The 22523-nt window shown below is 33.7% G+C and overlaps 8 protein-coding genes across 14 annotated transcripts; 3 read left to right on the top strand and 5 right to left on the bottom strand.

Moving 5' to 3' along the window:
• The first annotated feature begins 1219 nt into the window (after positions 1-1219).
• On the top strand, positions 1220-4291 carry Naam (Nicotinamide amidase). The gene is made up of 6 exons (XM_076377392.1): positions 1220-1747; positions 1827-2067; positions 2152-2628; positions 3028-3225; positions 3308-3552; positions 3632-4291. The coding sequence occupies exons 1-6, from the start codon at positions 1614-1616 to the stop codon at positions 4197-4199; spliced, it is 1863 nt and encodes a 620-aa protein (XP_076233507.1). The 5' UTR covers positions 1220-1613; the 3' UTR covers positions 4200-4291.
• Positions 4292-4394: 103 nt separating this feature from the next.
• Positions 4395-5804, top strand: Rpb7 (DNA-directed RNA polymerase II subunit RPB7). 3 transcript variants are annotated; one of them, XM_076377390.1, is made up of 8 exons: positions 4395-4665; positions 4797-4890; positions 4993-5138; positions 5204-5254; positions 5336-5401; positions 5475-5546; positions 5616-5649; positions 5719-5804. In XM_076377390.1, exons 1-8 carry the CDS (start codon positions 4654-4656, stop codon positions 5733-5735), a joined length of 492 nt encoding a protein of 163 aa, XP_076233505.1. In that variant the 5' UTR covers positions 4395-4653; the 3' UTR covers positions 5736-5804. The 3 variants fall into 3 exon arrangements, with proteins under 3 accessions (XP_076233505.1, XP_076233506.1, XP_076233504.1); XM_076377389.1 differs by having other exon boundaries at positions 4401-4665; positions 4797-4906; positions 4979-5138; XM_076377391.1 differs by lacking the exon at positions 5475-5546 and having other exon boundaries at positions 4396-4665; positions 4797-4906; positions 4979-5138.
• Positions 5805-6008: 204 nt separating this feature from the next.
• On the bottom strand, positions 6009-7797 carry LOC143178621 (uncharacterized). Its single transcript, XM_076377386.1, has 5 exons — positions 7555-7797; positions 6772-7212; positions 6608-6696; positions 6308-6529; positions 6009-6244 (listed from the first exon to the last, which is right to left on the bottom strand). Exons 1-5 carry the CDS (start codon positions 7675-7677, stop codon positions 6055-6057), a joined length of 1065 nt encoding a protein of 354 aa, XP_076233501.1. The 5' UTR covers positions 7678-7797; the 3' UTR covers positions 6009-6054.
• Positions 7798-7904: 107 nt separating this feature from the next.
• LOC143177887 (rab-like protein 6) lies at positions 7905-11517 on the bottom strand. Its single transcript, XM_076376154.1, has 6 exons — positions 11399-11517; positions 10805-11005; positions 10250-10734; positions 9380-10170; positions 8795-9296; positions 7905-8718 (listed from the first exon to the last, which is right to left on the bottom strand). Exons 2-6 carry the CDS (start codon positions 10929-10931, stop codon positions 8518-8520), a joined length of 2106 nt encoding a protein of 701 aa, XP_076232269.1. The 5' UTR covers positions 10932-11005; positions 11399-11517; the 3' UTR covers positions 7905-8517.
• Positions 11518-11631: 114 nt separating this feature from the next.
• Smyd3 (SET and MYND domain containing, class 3) lies at positions 11632-14514 on the bottom strand. Of its 4 annotated transcripts, none has more exons than XM_076376157.1 (6): positions 14090-14514; positions 13217-13458; positions 12818-13122; positions 12459-12720; positions 12190-12352; positions 11632-12119 (listed from the first exon to the last, which is right to left on the bottom strand). In XM_076376157.1, exons 1-6 carry the CDS (start codon positions 14221-14223, stop codon positions 11912-11914), a joined length of 1314 nt encoding a protein of 437 aa, XP_076232272.1. In that variant the 5' UTR covers positions 14224-14514; the 3' UTR covers positions 11632-11911. The 4 variants fall into 4 exon arrangements, with proteins under 4 accessions (XP_076232272.1, XP_076232271.1, XP_076232270.1 ...); XM_076376156.1 differs by having other exon boundaries at positions 11635-12119; positions 12441-12720; positions 13645-14227; XM_076376155.1 differs by having other exon boundaries at positions 11636-12119; positions 12441-12720.
• Positions 14515-14659: 145 nt separating this feature from the next.
• Surf4 (Surfeit locus protein 4) lies at positions 14660-16909 on the bottom strand. Its single transcript, XM_076376160.1, has 3 exons — positions 16628-16909; positions 15206-15880; positions 14660-15115 (listed from the first exon to the last, which is right to left on the bottom strand). The coding sequence occupies exons 1-3, from the start codon at positions 16676-16678 to the stop codon at positions 15029-15031; spliced, it is 813 nt and encodes a 270-aa protein (XP_076232275.1). The 5' UTR covers positions 16679-16909; the 3' UTR covers positions 14660-15028.
• Positions 16910-17396: 487 nt separating this feature from the next.
• On the top strand, positions 17397-19680 carry Mkp-4 (dual specificity protein phosphatase MPK-4). Of its 2 annotated transcripts, none has more exons than XM_076376860.1 (2): positions 17397-17821; positions 18222-19680. In XM_076376860.1, exon 2 carries the CDS (start codon positions 18232-18234, stop codon positions 19273-19275), a length of 1044 nt encoding a protein of 347 aa, XP_076232975.1. In that variant the 5' UTR covers positions 17397-17821; positions 18222-18231; the 3' UTR covers positions 19276-19680. The 2 variants fall into 2 exon arrangements, with proteins under 2 accessions (XP_076232975.1, XP_076232974.1); XM_076376859.1 differs by having other exon boundaries at positions 17397-17948.
• A 183-nt stretch (positions 19681-19863) lies between these two features.
• On the bottom strand, positions 19864-22242 carry LOC143178308 (uncharacterized). Its single transcript, XM_076376865.1, has 3 exons — positions 21778-22242; positions 21303-21481; positions 19864-20401 (listed from the first exon to the last, which is right to left on the bottom strand). The coding sequence occupies exons 1-3, from the start codon at positions 21899-21901 to the stop codon at positions 19994-19996; spliced, it is 711 nt and encodes a 236-aa protein (XP_076232980.1). The 5' UTR covers positions 21902-22242; the 3' UTR covers positions 19864-19993.
• Between the last annotated feature and the right edge of the window lie 281 nt (positions 22243-22523).

Genomic DNA, 22523 nt, shown 5'->3' with positions numbered 1-22523 from the left:
ATTCTTTGACCAGTACGTTTAGAATGTACATTTATTTATTAAGCAATTGTTTAAAGATTCACTGCGAAAGCTAGGTAAGTACCGTTTCCAACACATCTGAAAACTAAAAAATGATTTGAAATCACAGCTGGCGCCATCTAGCGGACAAAGATAGAACTAAAATAAGAAACATCAACTATAGTTCCGCCCCAAGACGCTAGATGGCGCCACTTGTGAATTCCTAAAATGCTCCTCCTGAAAACGGGCAATGACAGGTGGCGCCATCTAGCGGACAAAGGTGCAACTAAAATCAGAAATTTTAATTTTAGTACGGCCCCGAGCCGCTAGATGGAGCCACCTGTAAGTTCGGAAAAGGCTCCTCGCGAAAATAAGAATTGACAGGTGACGCCATCTAGCGGCAGGGACCACGAACTAAAAACAAAATTTCTAGTTTTAGTTCTAACTTTTATCGCTAGATGGCGGCACTTGTCAATTCCGAAAACGCTGCTCGCGAAAATGGGAATTGACAAGTGCCGCCATCTAGCGGCGAAAGGGTGGAACTAAAAATGAAATTTCTTGTTTTGGTTCGGACTTTCACCGCTAGATGGCGGCATTTGTGAATACCGAAAAGGCTGCTCGCGAAAATGGGAATTGACAAGTGGCGCCGTCTAGAGTCCCAGTGCCGAACGAAATATATAATTTCTATTTAGTTCAGACTATTGCCACTAGATGGCATCAGCCTCAGTTTCTTATTGAACATATGTGTGCATAGATTAAGGCATTTGACGTTTAACGGCGTAGACTGGAGTGCTGTTTGTTGTATTGAAAGATGTATGCTTTATTTCAGGCTTCGGAATTAACTGCTCTTTTCGGCCGATTTTCAAAGGCGACGCCTCCTTTCTCCCTCGCACGTCACTTCTCTCCGCGGCGGCCCTAGTGCTCGGAAGGCCTCAGGCGCGTGCCACAAGAATCGCGCGTCAGGGGATACCACTGACAAAACAAAAACGCATCAACAATAGTACCTCATGGGTGATGTGGAAATCTATTGATATAAGTGTCGTCGCCCAAATGCGCCACGCACGATTTTTGTGGCACGCGCCTGAGCCCTTTCGAGCACTAGGGCCGCCGCGGAGAGAAGTGACGTGCGAGGGAGAAAGGAGGCGTCGCCTTCGAAAATCGGCCGAAAAGAGCAGTTAATTCCGAAGCCTGCTTTATTTAAATGAGAATAGCATGGTAGAGTAGAAGCGTTGTGTGGGTGGAGTGGCAGGTAGGTAGTGGTAAAGTGTTAACGAAGTAGTGGTAAAGCGATCGAATGACACTGAAACAGTGAATTAGTGTGAAGTGGCGAATTATGAGTAATGTGTGGTTGAAGTAGGAATAAAGAATGGGTAAATAATTAAGAAATTTTCTTTCAAATATGCATGGATTGAATTTGCGCGAGGTTACGTTGAGCTGATCGCGATGGAACTGACTGCGCCACATGTACCTTCCGAAGAAGTTGTAACACAGGATTCAGTAGGAGGGGAAAAAATACGTTGGGCTATATATCTGTCGTATAATTTATGAAAGGTTAAATGTCTCATCGGAGCATGTGCATTATTAACATTAAATGAACGTTAAATTGCTTAATTACGATGGATGAATATCCTCCTATCAACATTCGTTTAGCTGTAAACAGGGTCGATTTAAATTTAATAAAAAACGAAGATTTGCAACCACGAATATACACTCCAGGTGAAGAAATTTCAAGTCAACCTGATTTTTTGAGGTAGAAACGAGTGTTAGTTTTTCTAATGAATAAGAAAATATATAATTATATATTAGACGTAAATAAATATTTCTATTAGAGGTCATGGAACTTATGTAGATGACGAGAACACATTACGAGCATCCGTAGCTGGAGTATTGGAAAAAGTAAATAAACTAATTTCAATAAAGCCGTTGAAAGCACGATATCAAGGTGAAATAGGGGACGTTGTTGTTGGACGTATAACTGAAGTTCAACAAAAAAGATGGAAAGTTGATACAAATTCGAAACTTGACTCTGTGCTTTTATTATCTAGCGTTAATTTACCTGGTGGAGAATTGGTATAGTATAACTATAATTAATATTATAATTCTATAATGAAAAAGGAATTTATTATTAACGTTTTTTTTTTAAATAATCATTAGAGGAGAAGGTCTGCAGAAGATGAGCAAACTATGCGAAGATACCTGCAAGAAGGAGATTTAATTTGTGCAGAAGTACAAAGTACCTTTGTAGATGGCTCACTTTCGCTACACACTAGGGTCTTAAAATATGGCAAATTATCTCAAGGTATAATGATAAAAGTATCCCCTGCTCTTATAAAACGGAAGAAAACACATTTTCATAATTTGGAAAATGGTGCAAGTTTAATACTAGGAAATAATGGTTATGTATGGATTGGAGCTAGTAGACAAGACACTGATAGATCAGAAGGTGGTTTTACTCAAGATTTATCAAGGATTCCTCGAGCAAATCGGGAAGTTTGTGCACGATTACGTAACTGTATTTTAATTTTAGCACAATGTAACATGCAACTTACAGATACTTCTGTCACATATGCTTATGAAGAATCTATGAAGTACAAAGTGAATGATTTATTAGTACCTGAAGCAATGATCGATGTGTCATTATTAACTCATCAGAGACTCGCACAATGATTGTTTGTCATAATAATTTCATTTGTAAATTTTTAAACCAAAATACAATAATAAAATATCTTAAGAATTTCGTAGTAAATATTTATTAAACATTTATATAGATAGTAGAAAATTACAGCGATCAATTGTACTGCGTGAGTAGTTTGATTACTTTCCAATCTATGTATCAATTATAAGTACTAACACTAATGCTGCACTGCAGTGAGATTCAAGCAGATTGTACACATATAAGTGTACTGCAGTATTTTCTCAGCAATTACCCCCTTAAAGAGCCATGAAAAGTAGTATATAATGGTGAGTAGCAGCTGCTAATGTTAGTATTGATTAAACGAAAGACCTAGAAACAAGTAGTTACAGTGAAAGAAAATGGATGCATGTTTTACTGCTTTTGATAAAGATGGAGATGGATATTTATCTGTCACTGAATTTGAACTAATTTGTCGTGCATTATTTCGTAATGACCGTGGAAAAATTTATGCTCTTGAAGAGAATCAGTTGAATGAAATATATTCTGTATTTGATTGGAAAAGGGATGGAAAAATTGATAGAGAAGAATTTGAGGTATCATTACATATTAGTCTATGTTTAACAGCAAGAATATATCTTTTTATATTTCTCACGGATAATAGTAGGAATTTTGTAGATGTGTTGGAATCGTTGGATTAAGATATGCTGTCGTCCAAAGAATGCTTTTTTGATAGTAGATGTACAAAATGATTTCATAACAGGCTCCTTAAACATTAAACAATGCGCTGCACAGCATGATGGTTCAGAAGTAATTGAACCAATTAATCGTTTACTAGAAACTGTAAATTTTGATGTTGTGTTCTATTCCCTTGATTGGCATCCTATAGATCATGTGTCTTTCATTGATAACTTACACCTCAGGTAACTAATACATTTATACCTATACATTTGAATTTTGTTAATATACATATTAATTTTGTTAATATACATGTTGATGTAGAGAAATTGATCCAAATAGTGGAATATCAAAGGAAACTGTACAAGTTTATGACACAGTAACGTTTAGGGGGCCACCGTTGTTAAAACAACGTTTGTGGCCGCGTCACTGCATTCAAGACTCTTGGGGTGCGGAACTTCACAAAGATCTAAAGATCGTCGATAACGCGATTAAAATATATAAAGGAACTAACCCAGAAGTCGATTCGTATTCTGTCTTTTGGGATAACAAGAAAATGCAAGAAACAACATTATCCTCGCAGCTGCAAGAAAAAGGTGTAACGGACATATATATCTGTGGATTAGCTTATGATGTTTGCGTTGGAGCCACAGCAGTTGACGCGCTTAAAAGCGGTTACCGAACTATTCTTATTGACGATTGTAGTAGAGGTGTAGATCTTGTCGATATTGAAAAAACGAAAGCCACTGTTATTGCTAGTAGCGGTGTAATTGTAAATTCGAATCAAGTCAAAGCAATGGTCGAAGGAAGAGATCGCAGACCGGAACTTGGATATAAATTAGCGTCAGAAATTAAACAAAAATTGAATTCTGTAAATGACGATAGCGAATAATTTAGTTTGCAACTGTTATGAATTAAAAGCAGTTATTAGAATACATATATTGGTACATAGACACAAGTACCGGTAAACCGTATTATTTTCTATGCTCTCGCAAAATTTACAATAATGATGGCACCGACATGTGATGATGTGTATGTTTTATGTACGTACTTACGCATATAGAGCATCGTGATCGTATATGTAGTTTCGTCGTTTCCAATCATTTCATTCTTCTTTTGTATATTGATGAAATAAAGAAATAATCGAACAAAATAAAAGGACAGTGTATATGCAGTGTTTAAACACTAAACACTAACAATTTCTACGTATCGGCAAGAAATTTGTACGAGAATTGATATACTATAATTCAATCTTTAAAAATAACCTAATAGTCAAACCAGTTCTAACCACTTGTTATGTCAACAGTTTATTGCTATTGAATTATACTATAACTGACTGTAACATTATGTTTTATCATGTAAGTTACATCAAAAGTTTATTAAATTACACAAAAGTTAAAGAAGTACCAATAAATTTGACTTTTTAAATCCATAATTAATAACGTTAATGGGACAAAGTAATATAATGAATAAATTTTATATTTTATAGATATCATTGGAACATGAAATTTTATTACATCCCAGATACTTTGGTCCTCAATTGCTAGATACTGTGAAACAAAAACTGTATACTGAAGTGGAAGGTACTTGTACAGGAAAGTAAGCGTATGACTTTAATTGAAATAAATTCAACTTATTCGAAATCATTTAAATAACCTTTTTGACATACAGATATGGCTTTGTAGTGGCTGTAACGACAATAGATAATATTGGAGCAGGGATCATACAACCAGGACAAGGTTTTGTGGTATATCCAGTTAAATACAAGGCCATTGTTTTTAGACCATTTAAAGGGGAAGTGTTAGATGCTATTGTAACACAAGTAAACAAGGTAGTAGTACGCTTAAATATACATTTATATAAATATCAATACTAACAAATATTTTCTTCTATTAGGTGGGAATGTTTGCTGAAATAGGACCGCTTTCATGTTTCATATCGCATCATGTAAGTGAATTCATTTCACTGTTTTAGCTGCTGAATTTCAGTTCTACAATTTATTTAACAAATTATTCAATTCTCTTGTAGTCAATTCCAGCAGATATGCAATTTTGTCCAAATGTAAATCCACCTTGTTACAAATCGAAGGAAGAGGTAAATATACTTTTATAGATGTCTCAATATAGAATCTTAATAATATAACTCTATGCAGTAGTATTGATTATAGGATGTAATTATTCAACCGGATGACGAAATAAGATTAAAAATTGTTGGCACAAGGGTTGATGCCACAGGAATTGTTAGTATTCAAAGCATATTGCATTTTACTTTGTATCATTAAGTATTAATCTCACGCGTTTCGTTTTAGTTTGCCATTGGAACATTGATGGATGATTACTTAGGTAATTATGTATTCTGTTATTCTATTATTTACAATGATATATTTTCCTAAATCGTTCTATCTTTTACAGGACTTGTATGCAGCTGAATAAAATGGATATATTGATCATTTATACATAAATTTGTCGTGTTAAATAAAAATTTCCTTTTTACTTTCTATGTAGAATTTTAATGTCTAAACTGTTAGTCATAATCCTATTATAGAGTTCATTATTATTACGTAAAAAGATTGACGGGATACGTGCATCTGTAAGTGCAGTGGATATATTTATATCCACTATATATTATGGATATATTTGTAACGTCAAAATAGGTAACATGCTTTGATGCACGCGTTACTTCGTGCAGTAAGTTGAAAAACTTCCATAAAAATGTTTATTTTATTTTATTTTTAGTTAACTGAGATCTCACTTTTTAGTAAGTTTAATACAATTATAAGAATCTAGTCCTAGTAATGCAGTAAATACAGCTAACTTTGTTGCAATAGGGGTCTTCACTTTTTCACGTGCATCTTGATCAGGCAATAACTTGTCCACGACATGTTTGAACACTTTACCGTCATTATTAACGTAAAATGTAGAAAAACCATCGTACCACCTATATAATAGAAAAAAGATTAGAAATCAATCTCTTATGTGAGAAGCGGTTCAATTTACTTACGCCTCTCGATTATTCAAATATTCTTTAAAATTCCATAATCTAAATTTCCAAAATGAAAGAAACACGTTTGTACCAGTAATGCCTATTATTCGCCAACGGACTTTAATACTATTATCTTCAGGGTGCATAGTTATCTTTAAAATATCTAATTTAACGTAAGCAAATTTTAAGTGACCTATTATTTTTAAGAAAGCTATTTGTTTAATATAGTTCAGAAGACCCCTGAAAATAATGTCAGCCATGTGTGTTATATAATTTCAATGATATAACAATAAGAAACATTCTAAATAATGTACATACGTAGTTGTTATTCCTCTAATATTGTTTATAAATATTATATCCTGTGTATATATTGAGTAATTCATTGTCCTGATGAATAGCATTGGTAACTAGAAAAAGGTATATATATAAGTAATAACATATTTATATACATTCAGAAATAAATATTCGTAAAAGAACTGTACATCTTTGCTAAGGCAGTCAAATACATGTTGTAGTTGCTCTTCAGTAGGTTTACGATCATCAGATGACTGTTTCACATTTTCATTTTGCACATTAGGAGATATTTCACTGTAAAAGATTCTTTGTTCTCCAGAATTTAGTAAACTAGTGTCCAATGACCTATGAATTGATAATAATTCTGTATGAGACAAACAAGAGTTTTTATCTTTGTAAAAGTTATTGGAATCTATGCAGAATTCTGGCCGTTGTGTACAACTTTTTACTATAGCTTTGTGTACAATATTATAATTAATCCCATTTAATGTTTTAACAGTTTTTTGTCTTTGCTTCTGTAAGCATATTATTCGTTGTGGATTCCAATTATATCTTTTATTCAATATCCTTGGCGGTTTAGTAATCAAATCATAATTTGTTCCATTTGACGACGTTTGTGCACCCAAAAGCTGAAATTTCACAACTGTCACATCACTGTTACAATAATTTATTTAGATAGATGTATATTCAATAAAAGTTATGGAAATGTATATTGATATAACAGAAGATGAGAAGGAAAGAATCAGATAATAATCTAAAGACTTAATAATAATTCGAAAATATCGATATATAAAGTTATTGCATTATAATATCTATTATATAAGTATTTGAAGGTTAACTTATTTCAACATTTTTTTATGATAGTACAAAACAGTTACAATTCGCAATAAAAAAGTATTAGTTATCATCAAGCGAAAATGATACTTAAACTTAAAAAATGAATAATTGTCGTAACAAATATCATGATATACCTTTTCTGAAAACAGAAACGACTGAACATGTTTTGGTACATGATAGTCAACCTTTGTTACTTGTTTTCGTGTATTAACTAAAGATGTAAATTTATTCTGAAAATTGCGTAAATACAGGGACATGTTTCTGAAGCCTTCTATCACTGATTCATACTCGACATCTCTTTATTACAAGCAATATAACATAATGTGTGACAAACGTAAATGTCGGCATTACCACGATATCATTGAACAATACTCGACAGATTCACACACGTTTTGAACAGGTTTCGATACTTTTATCGACGTAGTTATACTTTCAAAAGAGGGCGTTCGCTTTCGGAGGGGTAATCAATTCAAATTTCTTACCGTTTTAGATTAAGAAATTATTGCGTAATATGACAATTTCGTATTTATTTATTTATATACATTTATTAACATGAAACTGTAACAATAATATATCATATTACAATGACATATGTATATATATATATACATATATATGACAAAAAATAACGATCTCTCAACTGTTTGTTAAATGAAAAATTTCAAAGTAATACGTTTGATATTAAATTATCTTAACATGCCCGGCGCTTGTACATGCCACGGGTATACTTCCGTGGGAGCCCGAAATACGCTGGACGCCGAACGTGTTAAAAATGCAATAGAGATTCCGCACTAATCATTCTACCAGATGTAAGTCGAATGATAATTTGATAAATAATGTTCATTATTCAAAATTAAGGACGTACACTTATTACTTTTACTTTGCTAAAAATTTCTTTGTTATAGTTTACGTTATTATCTTATTATGTGTAAGGAATTACAACAGAACTCACGCATCACGTATTGCTTGCTTTAAAGGTATTTAGCAAGCATCAGTGTCAGAAGATTTAACATTAAACGATATTCTGCACATCTTTGCAGAATACAAAGTTATTAATTAGAAACCCCAATTAAATGTAATGTGATTTTTACTGAACGTTATATGGCTTCATAAGCAACATCAACTCCAACTCTAGTTATAGTAGCATTGAGAAATTCTTCGAGTTCATCGCGTTCCTTGTTTTCGTCTTTCGAGCGATGTAACGAACGTCTTTTCTTTTTTTCTGATTTCTCACTTTTCTCCTTGTCTCTTTCTTTATCTTTAGATTTCTTTTTTTTTTTCTTTTCTTTCTCCTCCGACTATAACAAATTTCATTTAAAACTGACAATGAAACTACGTTAAATAACGTTAAATAACGTTGTCATTGCTACATACCTTTTCTTTATGCTTTTTCTTTTCTTTTAACACAGGACTGCCACCATCGGAGCTCATATGACGAATACTAGTATTGTCAAGTAATTCTAGATGGACATTCGAGCTCGTTACGCTAACGTCCACACTTTTATCACTTAACTCTAATCTATCTTTCCTCATACTATTACTGCTCACATCTTCGCCGCCTTCAGGACTCTGTCTCCATTTAGAGTCACGTCTAAGCCAACTATCCGATGTATCAGAACTGATTTCTTGCTGTTCACTTATGTCATAATTATTTGATATCCGTAATTCTTGATCTATGGATGAAACGGAATCACGTTTAGCAATTTGATGCGTTTTTTTTGAATCGATTTCCATGTTTGTTAAACTTTCACGTTTGTGTTTTTGTTTACATAGAGGATTTTCAGCCAATTTCGGTTGAATGGGAGGTGTTGCTTCGTCAGCTGATGACAAATCATCCACATAACCGGCAACCAAAGGATTCGCAGTTTCAGTGTCGCTATTAACACAGATGTATTAATTAGAAATAAGTAAAGCATTTAAAATATATTTGTTACATTTGTCTTATTACTTTAGACATACCTTTCAGAATCTACTTCCCCATGTGATACTTTCTGAGGTGAAATTTGGCTACTGTCTTCTAGAAACGATCGATCTATGAGACCATCATCCGGTACGAAATCTTCAACGCTAGTTAACGGTCCGTTTGTATTGGTATTATTATATATTATTCTACTGTTAACTTCATCCTCCTTTTTATTACCAAATATCTTCGACATAAACGATTGCGGTTTATCGACTGAGTCTCTCCTGTCAGGGTCATCATTTACAAATTCAGTGACTTTAGAGTCTGTTTTTGAAATGTTCTGCATAACGGATAACGTTGGTGCAAGCTGTGTGTTCTTAGCATGACCTATTTGATTCTCTGAAGTAGTAGTACTCGTAATATTTTCTTTCTTAGGTGGTGATTTCAAGTCAACATTTTTCACTGGAATAGGTGTACCGCCTCCTATAGGACCAGGCATTGAAATTGATCTTCTAACTTCAGCATTTATGTTTGTGTTTCCATTAGAGGATGATATATGATGATTGCTTAGAGAAGATGTAACGTTAGGGACTAGAATACTCGCAGAAATAGAATCAGCAATAGCTCTTCTTCTATTAACGAGATTATCCAAAAATTTGTTATAATCAGCGTCATCGCTATCTTGAAAAAGATCAAGTTCTTGAATTGTCAAACGCGTTTCTTCTTCGTTGGTATTAAGTTGCTTCAACAATGTTTCTCGTTGCAATTGAAGAAACGGAAGATTGAAGAATTTGTGCAAAAGTTTTAGTCCAAAGCCATTTCTCATAGATGATTCTGCATATCTTACCTGTGAAAAATGAGAGGGTATAGGATGTTACGAACATGCTTCATCGGACAGTTATAAGTAATAATAGCAACAAATTTACTTGCGCCGATCTTTCATGTAATGAATCAATAAAATATGTTACATGATCCGCTGTGATTGTTCTATGATGCGCCATGTCACAATGATTTCCTAAAACAATAACTGGAATATGACTTGGTATTTTTGGTAGCTCTCTTTGTACATAATCAAATGTCCATGATTTTGTAATATCCATTATGATGATAACACCATTGGTCCCTTTATATACATCAAGAAACTCTGCATCTAATGCAGGCTCCTCAATAATATTTTCAGATGGCGAATTATCCATTTTTAGACCTTCCAGTTTTTTCCTACGTTTGCTCTTATCTACAACATCCCAAACTTCAACTTTAACAACATCATCTGTAGCTTTATAATTCCACTGAATACTTGTTACTTGTATTTCCTCTGTTGGTATATATTCTTCTATAAACTTTTGACCTTGAAGTCTATGAAACAAACAAGTCTTTCCCACATTTCTGTCACCCTTTATGATAATTTTCACTACAAATAAAATTGTTTTTGTTTTATCTATTTTTTATAGCTTCATTAAATATCAATGATACAAACTTACTATTATATTGTACACCTTTGGCAAATTTTCTCTGTAATGTTGTGGGCATAGATTGATGAGCCGGTCTAGGAGATACATTGCCAATTCCATCAGATTTTCCAGCTAATCTTTTAAACGCAGACAGCATTGTATATGTTTTTTGTCCAAGTTAGTAACGTTTTAAGGAAAGATCTTTCTCCCTAACAGTGTTGGACTAAATATCTAAATACAGGGAATATGTGCAAATTAAATTATTTTACTTTGATCGAATTGAACAGAATGTCAAATATGTTCTCATGTTCATAAACATCTTTTAAGACACAAAGTTTCTGCAAAGTAACTGTTAAAGAACTAATGCTATTAAAGAAATAATCTTTTAGATCAAAACAGAGAACTTTGTGTCTTCTCTTCAGAATTTATAGATAAATACATACAATTCGAAAGACTTAACTAAAAAACTCTGAAAAATGCAAAGGAGCATATTCACGTTCATAGGTGCATACATACGTATATGTAGTAAAGTAAATACGAAACTGTTATAGACAAAAAAAATATATATATATATATTGAAAAAATATATATATATATATATTGAAAAATAAATAAATTGCTTACCACATGTTATTTTTAATTTTTTATAGAAAGTAAAAATTTATTCACAATCGTGAACCGTAACAAAACTTAAGCAGCTGTCACTTGGCAGCTGTCTACTGTGTCTACATGTGTAGATGTATGTACATACAATTGTAGTATATATGCATGTATAATACAACTATTCCTTCACCATGTATCCTGTTTCGGTAACTATCTATCTATTATTATGACATACAAAACATCAATGATTTTTGCGAAATACATAAAATGAGAACTTGGAAGTTTAGACTTTATTATAAGATTTACTTGTTTTATTGTACAATGTAAACCACTCTTCTGTAGCTGCAGCAGCAAACGTAAAGTTGGTAGTTGGTAGTACTGGAAGCGGTATTTTTAAATAATGCGTTAGTTCATTACAAATTTAAAAAGTATCTTCCGCCACGAAAGAAGGTTAGCATTATTTGTTTAAATATTAAAATGATTTATTATCGTAATTACAAATTCTCCATACATCCTAATAAATATTATGATTAACTAAGCTCCTTCCACAGTTGCTTGATACAGAAGGGGTTTTAAATGTTCTTGTATCAAAGTATGTTTTTCTCCATGAGTTATCATTAATATCGAATTTGCTTTTTTCAATACCTCAAGAGCTTGTTTTGCTTTTTCTAAATACAGTTGAATTTTTCCCGTCATAAGGTACAATATTCCAGTTAAAGGATGAATTTCCCCATAATACATTCTACAACATGGAAACGTAATATTATTTGTTAATTAATGATCAAATAAATTTACAATATTTTTTTTCTTACAAATAGCCATTAATGAGTCTTTTAGCATAGGACTCAGCTTCTTCCCAGTGCTGTAGACTTACAGCAGAGTCAAAAGCTGCTTGTAAAGTTTGCACATGTTGCATGTTAAGAGGATGTAAAACATTTTCCTGCTTTCTGAGACATACTTTGCACACATCTAGATCTGATATTTTTAAATAAGAAACATACATGAAAATATAAAAATGAAACAAATAATTGTTATTTTGAACTAATACTTTTAAGAAGGATACATGCTATATTTTTCATACTCTGTAAATGATGAGCAGTGAAATCAGATACTTCATCAAAGATTTCTTTAAAATTTTCTGGGAATTTTGTATTACATTTTGGGCAAACATTTATATGAGAAGTACAAGGATGTGTACAAGATTTATTTGGACATGCTGCAGCTTCTGCCATTGATTCTGGCTGTTCACATTTTTTACAATCGCACCAAAAGTAGTATGAGTTTTTTAATTCCGCGCGTCTATCCTGTGTTGTCTTAAGTACATCTATATATGATATTCTAATCTAAAAACAAATAGTCTGACTTAAAATGTAATACAAGGAAGCAGTTTCTTGTCAACAAAAGGTCCTCAATAAGAAAAAGAAATTATAAAAACATTACCTGAGACCAATCTAAACAAGGAATATCTTCTATTGTCCTGATGACTATATTAGTTCCTTCAAAATTAGCTATAGCATTAGGTGCACAACTATGATCCAAAATGGATGGTCCCAGATAAATGCCAATACCAATACCATTCATATCCAGATCATAAATATTAAAAGAGTTAACACAGATTCTACCATAGATACCCATTAATTCCACAGAATTTGGCATAGGTAGATCTCCAAGAAATTCAATTAAAACTCCACATAGACATGTAAAATGCTCCAACCTTTTTTCATCCTTTTTTATATCAGAATAATCTAACATGATAACGAAACATGTATCGTTACATTACACATATAGGTAAATAAAAGATATACTTGTTTATATTTTTAAATATTATAAAATACTTACGAGACATTAAATCCTTAAATTTTCTGTAACCTGTTTCACTGTAATATCCTACTTCTTCACCTCCACCTTGATTTAACTTTATTATTATACGAGCCATAAGCCGTGCCACATCTGGCACAACTTTTGGTGAAACTCTTTTCAAATTTGCACATTCTACATTGTGTATTGGCCAAGAATCTCTTTGACATGTTCGATTACAGTAATAGGTACAATGACAAGCAGAACATTTAAGAAGTTTTCCACTGAAATAAATAAATGAAACTCCAAATACGCGTTCTGTTAAGAGAAATGTATCATCAATGCTATTGTTATAACCTTATTAAAAAACGAAATAGAGATACGTAAATGTATGAGCAAAAAGGAATGAAATGCTAAACAGTAGGAAATAATCATTATTATCATGATTTTTCAAAATAATTACGTTGTACCTTTTGAAACAATAATCGCACCGATCAGTCCTATGATTCGAACTAAGAACATAAGCAAAAGGTTTAGCAGTAAAAATTGCAGTTCCTTTTTTAATCAGATTTTCACTTTTATTCATCTTAAAACAACCGTTTCCTTAGTTGAAAGAGTTTTATTTTAACGTGAATATGTTATTATTTCTATACATAATTTATAAGAATTTGTATGTAGAGATAAAAGCATATGAAACGATGGCCGGTTTTTTTAATAGATAACCTGAATCCTGAATTATACTGCGGACAAAACTTTTCCATATTTTAATAGGATAGTTCGGTTGATTAATAAATTGGAGAGTATATCAATAATTTGTCGGTATTTCGAATGAATGAAAAATAATATTGTCAGTAGAAAGAGAACGTGAATGAAAGGGATATGTAAATAATAAAGTATGTATTTAATTACAATTACCTTTGCAAACAATAGTCACATTTCTCAATACGATACGAAGATCGTAAAACGAACGCAAAAGGTTTCGCCGTTAAAATAGTCGTTCCTTTGCCAACGGCTGACCGCTTATATCCATTTTTAACTTTCTTGATCATTGAAAAATATTTGTTTGAAATTAATTATTAATATTTCAACACAATACGAAATTGTAGTATATCCTATTAAGTAGTCTAAATGTTTACCGTTTCGATTATGTAAATTTACCCACTGACTATTTTGAGATCAGTTTATTTTAGTGTAAGTACCTATCTTACTATTGGAAGAACCTGAATTTGCTAATTACTAGCTAATTTGCTAATTAATTGATAAATAAAGATGTGGAAATAGTGATGAAAGAAAGACATCTGAAATGGAATATTTATTTACAATAATTTAATTGTATAAAAATCTTGGGAATTTGATATCTTCATTAGTCTATCTTTTATAAATTTAACAAAGTAACATAATTATAATTATATGGAAGAATATATTGGCATATTAAAGTCATGCATATAAATTCAATTAGGAGTCAAGACTAAAAATAGAGAAAAATTAAAAATACGCAGGCAAAATATATTTTGTTTTCCTTGACAAAACGCAGTGTCGTATGTACAATGTAGTTATTCATCATATAAATTACTCTTGCTTATCATAATGTTACTATCCTGGAATTTTTTTGTATTTTCATTTATAATTTTGTATATTTTCATTTGTGTACATGTTTTAAACAATACTTGAACAATGTCCTTTACCCAAATGGAACAATTCAAAGTGAATTTATACTATAACCATTTGTCTATGTAGACGATTGACTTATTGAAAACTCAATTGAGCATAGAAAGGAACAGGAATGGGAGAACAGGTTTTACTTAATGATCATGAAGATGTAATGACTCGCAGTATTCAGACAAAACTCTAAATCTACCACTCTTTTTTATGTTCATCCATCGACACACCTCCAGGACCTAAAGAGACTATCATTAAAAGGCCACCAATCACTGACAATGTCTGCAAATAAGGATTTTTATGTTGCAAATCAATCATCTTTCAAACAAATATAACAAATACTGTAGCGTTAGTAATGAAAAGAATCAATACCTGAAAGAAGTCATATTTAAGAAAGTCTCTTAGTGCTTTGTATTCTGGAATGGTCCACCATGCATTGTGGTACAGATTCAGGGCTGATAGTAATAAAACAAGTAACAATGCGCTGAGTTTAGTTTTGTATCCAATAGTCACCAAAACCATTAAGATGCTTCCAAGAATATCTTGCATAATTTGAAGGAATGATATTTCAAAGCGAATTAACGTGGTAAACATGAATGCCAACAAAATTCTGCCTGCTAATTGTAGCAGATTCTTAGGTTTATTATCTCCAAGACTTGGTACACCAGCAAATAAAGATCTTCCTTCTACTCTTGATTCAGCCAGAACCAAAAGAAGTGCCCCTATCAGCGCTAAATTTCTGAACAAAAATGTTACGTCCCACAAAATATTATATGCTAATGTTTGTAGGACCACTATGAAGAATAAGATTCCACAGGCAATGCTGACTTTCCATCTTCCAATAACCATTACACAACCACCAAGCTGTCCGACTAAATTAACCAAGACAAAAGTTGTAGCTAAGAAAGTACCACAGTTCCATGTTGTGTTCATAAATTCTCTTTGTTCTGACCATTGAAGCCACATTCTTAACCCATCTTCTAAAAATGTGGCTATAAGACAAAGTCTTGCAAGAGTTGGTAATATGTGTTTCCCATTGCGGATTACCTGTTGTTACAAGCAAAAATAACAACTAGAATAACTAGAATGTTGTTAAAAGTATTAGGTATAAGAAACTTGATTCTTAAAATTGGTGGTAAAATTTCTAACATATTCTATCAACATTTTTTTCTATCATAACCAAGAATTAAAGTAGTTCTGCAGTTGTAAATAATAAATTTGTATTACAAAGATGAATGATAGTAAAAAGGCATTATATAGGAGAAGAAATGAAATAGGTTTATAATATTAAATTGATAGATACAAGTGTGTAATTTTTTTTGGTTACTGATTCAAAATTCATACAAGCAAAGTATAAAATTCGATCGATAAATATGAAATATCTATGTATATATACATAGATATATATATATATATGTATATACGAATTTATTTGCATATAGGTTTCACATTATATTCAAATTATTTGGAAATGAGATTAACGCTAACATTTGTTAGTTATATTGCCTTGATGATGCATAACCTTTAATCTTACGATATGGAAGCAAGAATATAGAATAGTTTGCAAGATTTATTAACGTAAGAAGTTTCTCACGATGGGAAATAATCGAGGAAAAAAGAAAATCGTACGAAAATATGTGAGTGTACATAAGTAATCGGGGTACGATGACGTTGACAGGAGTACACCTGTGAGTACTCCTATGGGAATTCTGCTGCCTGTTGTACGTTTTATCGTAAAACCAAAAGCGTAAACGTAAATGAGAATAAATCGAGCACATCGGCCCTTAAATTCACCTGATCAGCGATTTCTTCTGCTTTTGAAATCACCTCCTGCGAGATCAACATCTTGTTTTATTCAAAAATCAAAAAATAACCCATACACTCGCATGTATACACGTGCGCATACGCAAGTGATATACCGACTACCGACAGAAAAGATAGTGACAGAGATAGAGGGAAGAGGAACGGGAGAGAGGGAGAAAATCGGAGAAACACGAAACAAACGGGTACAGTAGCTTCGAAAGACTGTGCAAGAAGCAATATTCCTTGCGGCTCGCGGCTCGCGGCTCGCGGCTCTTCCGAATGATGTGGAGAGATCGAGGTATAAACGCGTCACTTCCGGCTACGTGGTCGACAACTCGTTTTGTAATCTTTTCGAAAGTACAGAGATCGGCAAGTTATTCAGTTACATTTAGAACTTTCGTTCAACTTTCTTTCCTCTTATGCTTAATATTCGAAACGCTGATTATAACAACGAAACAATTTCATTTCTTTCATACTTTTCATACTTTTTACATATCGAATTTTTTTCTTATTAAAAAGTGCTTCTTAATTTGACTAAGTTATTTCAAGAAAAGTACAAATTGGTGGCAGAATATCAGAATCATAAAATAAACATTTAGTCAAATTTTTTTTTTTAACTCCATACTGAACATAACGTATCTTTGGCTCCGTTTTTATTGTTTGTTTTTTCTTGCCGCAAACAAAATAACGGTGAAAACTTTTTATTATATTGTAATCTACATTTTGTTAAGATGATTTTCATTAAAGAATCATGCGAACCTATAATAAAAAAAAGCTTGCTGTAATCCGTAAGTCGTATATAATAGCTTAAGCACAATTTTTCAATACTCTAACACGTTACTTTCGTAATCGGCGTGTGAAATTTTCGAAAAATTAAAAAAATTTATAAAATACATACTTAATAACGGTCTACTTAATGATTCTCAACTATTAACGTCATAGAAAGGATAATGCCGAAGCGCCCTCGTACACATAAGATATCAACTAAAGATTTTTGTTCCATCTCATGCCGTGACTGTGATATCTTTTCTACTATTTTATGTTTCACATGAACAAAAAGAATGGATAGACATTAGCTAACGTGTGAAATGTAACGTAACAAATGCGAATATGTGAAAGTATTAATTGTTCTTTTTTTTCGAAACAGTATGCAAATATAAACTGTTAATGCAGTAAAGAAACAAAGTAAATTAAAAAGGACTTTATCACGACTTATGTGAGATATAATATTCGTAGAGTAGTTGTATTAACTTATATGTACCTAGTTCTATGAGTTTAAATGCTTGAATTATTCGTGGTATTTCTAAAGGAGGTAACAAAGTTTAACTTGTATTTAGAGCATGTATTGTAAATTAGAATTGTTTAATTTTTTGAATCCTGCGTTCTATCACGTTACAATAATGATATTTTATTTGTAAGAAAGTTTCTGCGTATCTTATTAAGTTTTATTTTACACTTCATTTGTGCTTGGTTAATAAAAGATGATGTAATTTCGTTTGTTCCTTATGCCTGTTCTGTATTGTAATTGAAAAAATAAATTAGTTACGATTCAATGTATATGTTGTAGCATTGGTTTTGATTCCAGAATAATCGATATGGCGCAAGAGGCTACTAATAAATTACTTAGAGAAGATTTTGATGCTGGCCCTTCTAGTTACAGTGAAATTGTACCGGGTTTGTTTCTTGGAAACCTCACAGCTGCCACAGATTTAGAATGGTTGAAAGAAACCAAGATAAACTATATACTTACTGTGGATTCTTGTCCTTTACCTAGGAAAATCCAAGAGCTATTGCCATATTTGATTATAAAATATATTCAAGTTACCGACATGCCACGCGAGGATCTACTGACTCACTTTGGGGATTCTTACGAATTTATAAATCATGCTTTAGAATCGAATGATAAAATATTGGTGCACTGCTATTTTGGTGTTTCTAGATCAGCTACATTAGTAATTGCATACTTAATGAAAAAGTATGGTAAAAGTTTTTCTGATACGTTTGAAATGGTAAAGGAGAAAAGACGTTTTGTTGGACCTAATGCAGGTTTTTTAGCTCAGTTGAAACTTTACGAAGAAATGGGATTTGAAATAGACAACACAGATGTGCAATTTAAAATGTATAGACTACAAATTGCTGCAGACAAAGTTCGAAAAGTAAAAATTTTACCACAAAACTGTGCAGAATTGATAAAACCAGACCCAGCTCTTGCTACTGTGCGTCCAGAGCCTACCGTTTACCGTTGTAAAAAATGCAGAAGGATTGTGGCTAGTGCTAGTAATATCCTACCACATATACCAAGAGAAAAACAGATCTGGAGGCATATAAGTTCCAAGAGAACATCTAAACAATTGAAAACTGTGCATGAATCTTTAGAACTGGCAAAAAAAGAGGAACAACAATCTGCAGAGTTTTGTACTAAAATATTATTTGTGGAGCCATTGGCTTGGATGCCTGATATAACTCACAATGTAGAAGGAAAACTGAATTGTCCAAAGTGTAGTACAAAGTTGGGTTCTTTTAGTTGGATAGCAGGTAGTCAGTGTCCATGTGGCAGCAAAATAGCTCCTGCATTTTATTTAGTTCCATCTAAAGTGGACTGGAGCAATGCTGTGCAAAATGTACAAGTGACTGTATAGTAGCAAAGATGTACTTATCTATACATTTAGGAATTTTTGAACGAGCGAGTAGCGTGAATAGGAACGCATTTTGAAACCTTTTTACGTGATCGTAACGTATTTAGTATTGTAAAAAACACGAATGTGACCGATGTGTAACTACAAAATTTGTATTCTCATTCTGTGCCAATGTCTGTGTGCTATGTGTGTATGTTCAAATAATCGCATTTGTTTTGCGACCGTAATTTTCGATGTTTTTTGCCGCAACAAGTAAACGACCCGTTCTTCCGTAATTCAATGTTTGTATTCACATTTACTTTCGTTTTTTCTACGATTAATATCTGTACATCGCGTAACAATTTTGTAGACTAGAATATCTGTATATATGTAGTTCTTGTATCAATAACAATACATTTACGATTTTTATCGTTTATTAAGCTACAAACCCTACAATGCAGATAATATTGAAAACTACTTTCATTACCCTGTTTTTAATGTTTAAACACTAAATTCCGTTCGACCGTTTCTTTTTTTTCTTTTTTGTTTTTTTTTTTTTTTTTTTTTTTCGTTTAATTATATTACTAGCAATATTTCCAAATGAGTATCAGACTGAATCGGTGAGAAACTTTGGTATCCGAAAAATTGTTATCGTTAGACATATACCATGAAATCGTTAATAAATATAAAAACGACACGGCGGGCTTTATGATGGAAAATACATTGATCTGTAAAAGGAGTGTTACATGCTCGCATGCATAGGGGAATACGCGGTTCCGTATGGATGTGTTCTGAACCTTAACACGTTTAAACTATTTATCGTAGGTCCTTCTAAGCCTCCGTGAATCTCTGATTGATGGTAAGACGGCAGATTGATGTTTCCTAAATTACCATTAATAAACCCATGACAGGTTGTTGTTTGCATAGATGCGTAGTGTTGCGAGGATCTCCAGTATTCGGTGTACGGGTACTGATTGTGACTGACTTGAGACGACTGCAAAGCTTCCGTATTGTTCTCTTGCGTGTGTGTTACTCGAATAGGTCGTAGAGGTAAAGTCGCTTCCATTTCCCTAGTCGAGGAGACACCTCGATTAACAGCAGAACTTCTTTCATTCCGTCGAAATTTGGCGCGTCTGTTCTGAAACCATACCTGCGGGAAAGATTCATCGTCAGATAACCGAGTTAATGTTAGGAGAGAAAACGATCACGGGCACCTAATAGGTTGAAAGAATCGGAAGAGAACGTTGGTCGTTTCAGAGAGAACTCGGGCAAAGAGAGGATGAAGAAAAAGGGGTGCGGTTTGCAGAGACGGGACAACAGGCGTGCGCGGTTGCAGACAGCAGACAGACGGATAGACAGACGGATAGACAGACGGATAGACAGACGGATAGACAGACGGATCTATGGGTGACGAGAGAAATGCGAGATGTAGCAGTAGTAGAAGCAAAAATGCAGTGTTCTCTGCAGAGTGCGGAACCGCTTAAGAGTCGGCACACACGTGTGGAATACGCGTCGCGGCGCATCATACGCTACGCCGCATGCCAACCACAGATGCTGCTGGAGCGACGCAACTATCCCAGCAAGCTAATCATAGCTCCTTGCCCTGACAACCTGTCTCCTCTGATTTTCTGCCTAGCTATCCGCGACCTCCACCCTCCTTCGTTTCTCTCCCTTTTTGCCCTTCATCCTCTTCTCCCTTCGCTTGTCTCACTCCCTCCCTCCCTCCCTCTTCCCTTCTGCCGTTACTCATTAGAATCTTGAGAAACACGTGTGGACCTGGCCCACCAGTACCACGATACTTTTTCTGATGGACATTCTTGTTCTTCGCAAAACAGACGATCTTCTTCAAAAGACTACTGCATATGTACATCGAACAGACTATCGTCAGATTTCCGTTTTGTCAATCATGATCTTGCATGACAGAGTCGATATCGATATGTATCTTCTTTTCGATACAATCTGACTAACTTATTCCACCGAACCACATACACCGAACCACGTACACTCTACACGCTGGTTAAATACTTCAAGTTGGTATATCATGATGGTACCTGAACTCTAGCCTCTGATAAAGATACACGCGTTGCAAGCTCTTCCCGAACGAATGCGTCAGGATAATGCGTTCTCTCGAAAACTCTTTCCAAAGCAGCCAATTGATGCGCTGAAAAAGTCGTCCTGCTCCTTCTGGGTCTTCTACTCGCTGATGTCGAAGAACTCTCGTTACAACATTCTACAAATTACACGATATCATGATTCTACGAAACATTCGTACATTGTGCGTAAGCATGTAATGCTACTAATAAGCAAAAAGTAAAAAGCAGGAAGAGAAGATGCAACACAGACACAACTATTCTTCAATGACTCCACTGTGCTTGAGCATTCACTAAAGCGTTATAATGCGAACAGCGTGACTGGAAATGCGCGATTTCGATGAATTGAAACGCTTCGCAAACCGTGGATTAATCCCATTAAAACGATTTTTAATGGAATTTGCAAGCTGTTATCGAATTGACTTTCGTTTCTTACCTAACGAATGAGCCGGAGTTGATAAAAGGCGCGAGACTGTAAAGTTTTGAGGCGTATGAGAATTAGAGGATTGTGGAACTATCGCGCCGCTGTTTCCTTCCTCTTCTGAATTTCCACACAACATCCTTTTCAATTCAACGTCTAGTTCGTAGCGCAAATTATTCCCGCGTTTCCGAAAGAGTAGATTTTCGGATTATATTAGAAGTCGGAACAATTGTACGGTAATCTGGTGAACAAACTGTTCGACGAATCACATTTTCTGCGTCTTCGGTTTTAAGAACGAGCGCTTTGTAGATTCAACAGAGACGCCAAATTATTCATCCAGTAATGTTTTCGAAGGCTCAAGACGTGTAACAAGTTTTCACGCATGTGTAATTTCTACCTGAAAATGTTCACTGAAACATCGCCGAGTTGAAACGCATTAGAGCAACAGAGCTATCCCGCCACGTGTTCGTAAAATCCGACTCAATATCTTTTCCACCACCGCTGCCACCACCACCGCTACCACCAAAACCACCACCACCACCACCACTACCGAACAAATGTTCTACTGCTTTTATAAAATTAATATCAGATTCGTTGCGTATTCTGGTTGTCTTCAATTTCTTTTTCATTCAAAATAATTTCAATCTTTATCCATTAATGACAATGAACTTTTGCGATCGAAATATCAATCAGTGATCAATTACGATTCGTTTCAGTGTTATAGGTCCTTAGAGAAAGGGGTAATTCGAGGCAGCGCGCGC

The sequence above is a fragment of the Calliopsis andreniformis genome, chromosome 4 (genome assembly GCF_051401765.1).
Source record: "Calliopsis andreniformis isolate RMS-2024a chromosome 4, iyCalAndr_principal, whole genome shotgun sequence".
NCBI lineage: Eukaryota > Metazoa > Arthropoda > Insecta > Hymenoptera > Andrenidae > Calliopsis > Calliopsis andreniformis.
Note: the sequence above shows the minus strand (reverse complement) of the source record. Positions and strands in the feature narration are given on the sequence as shown.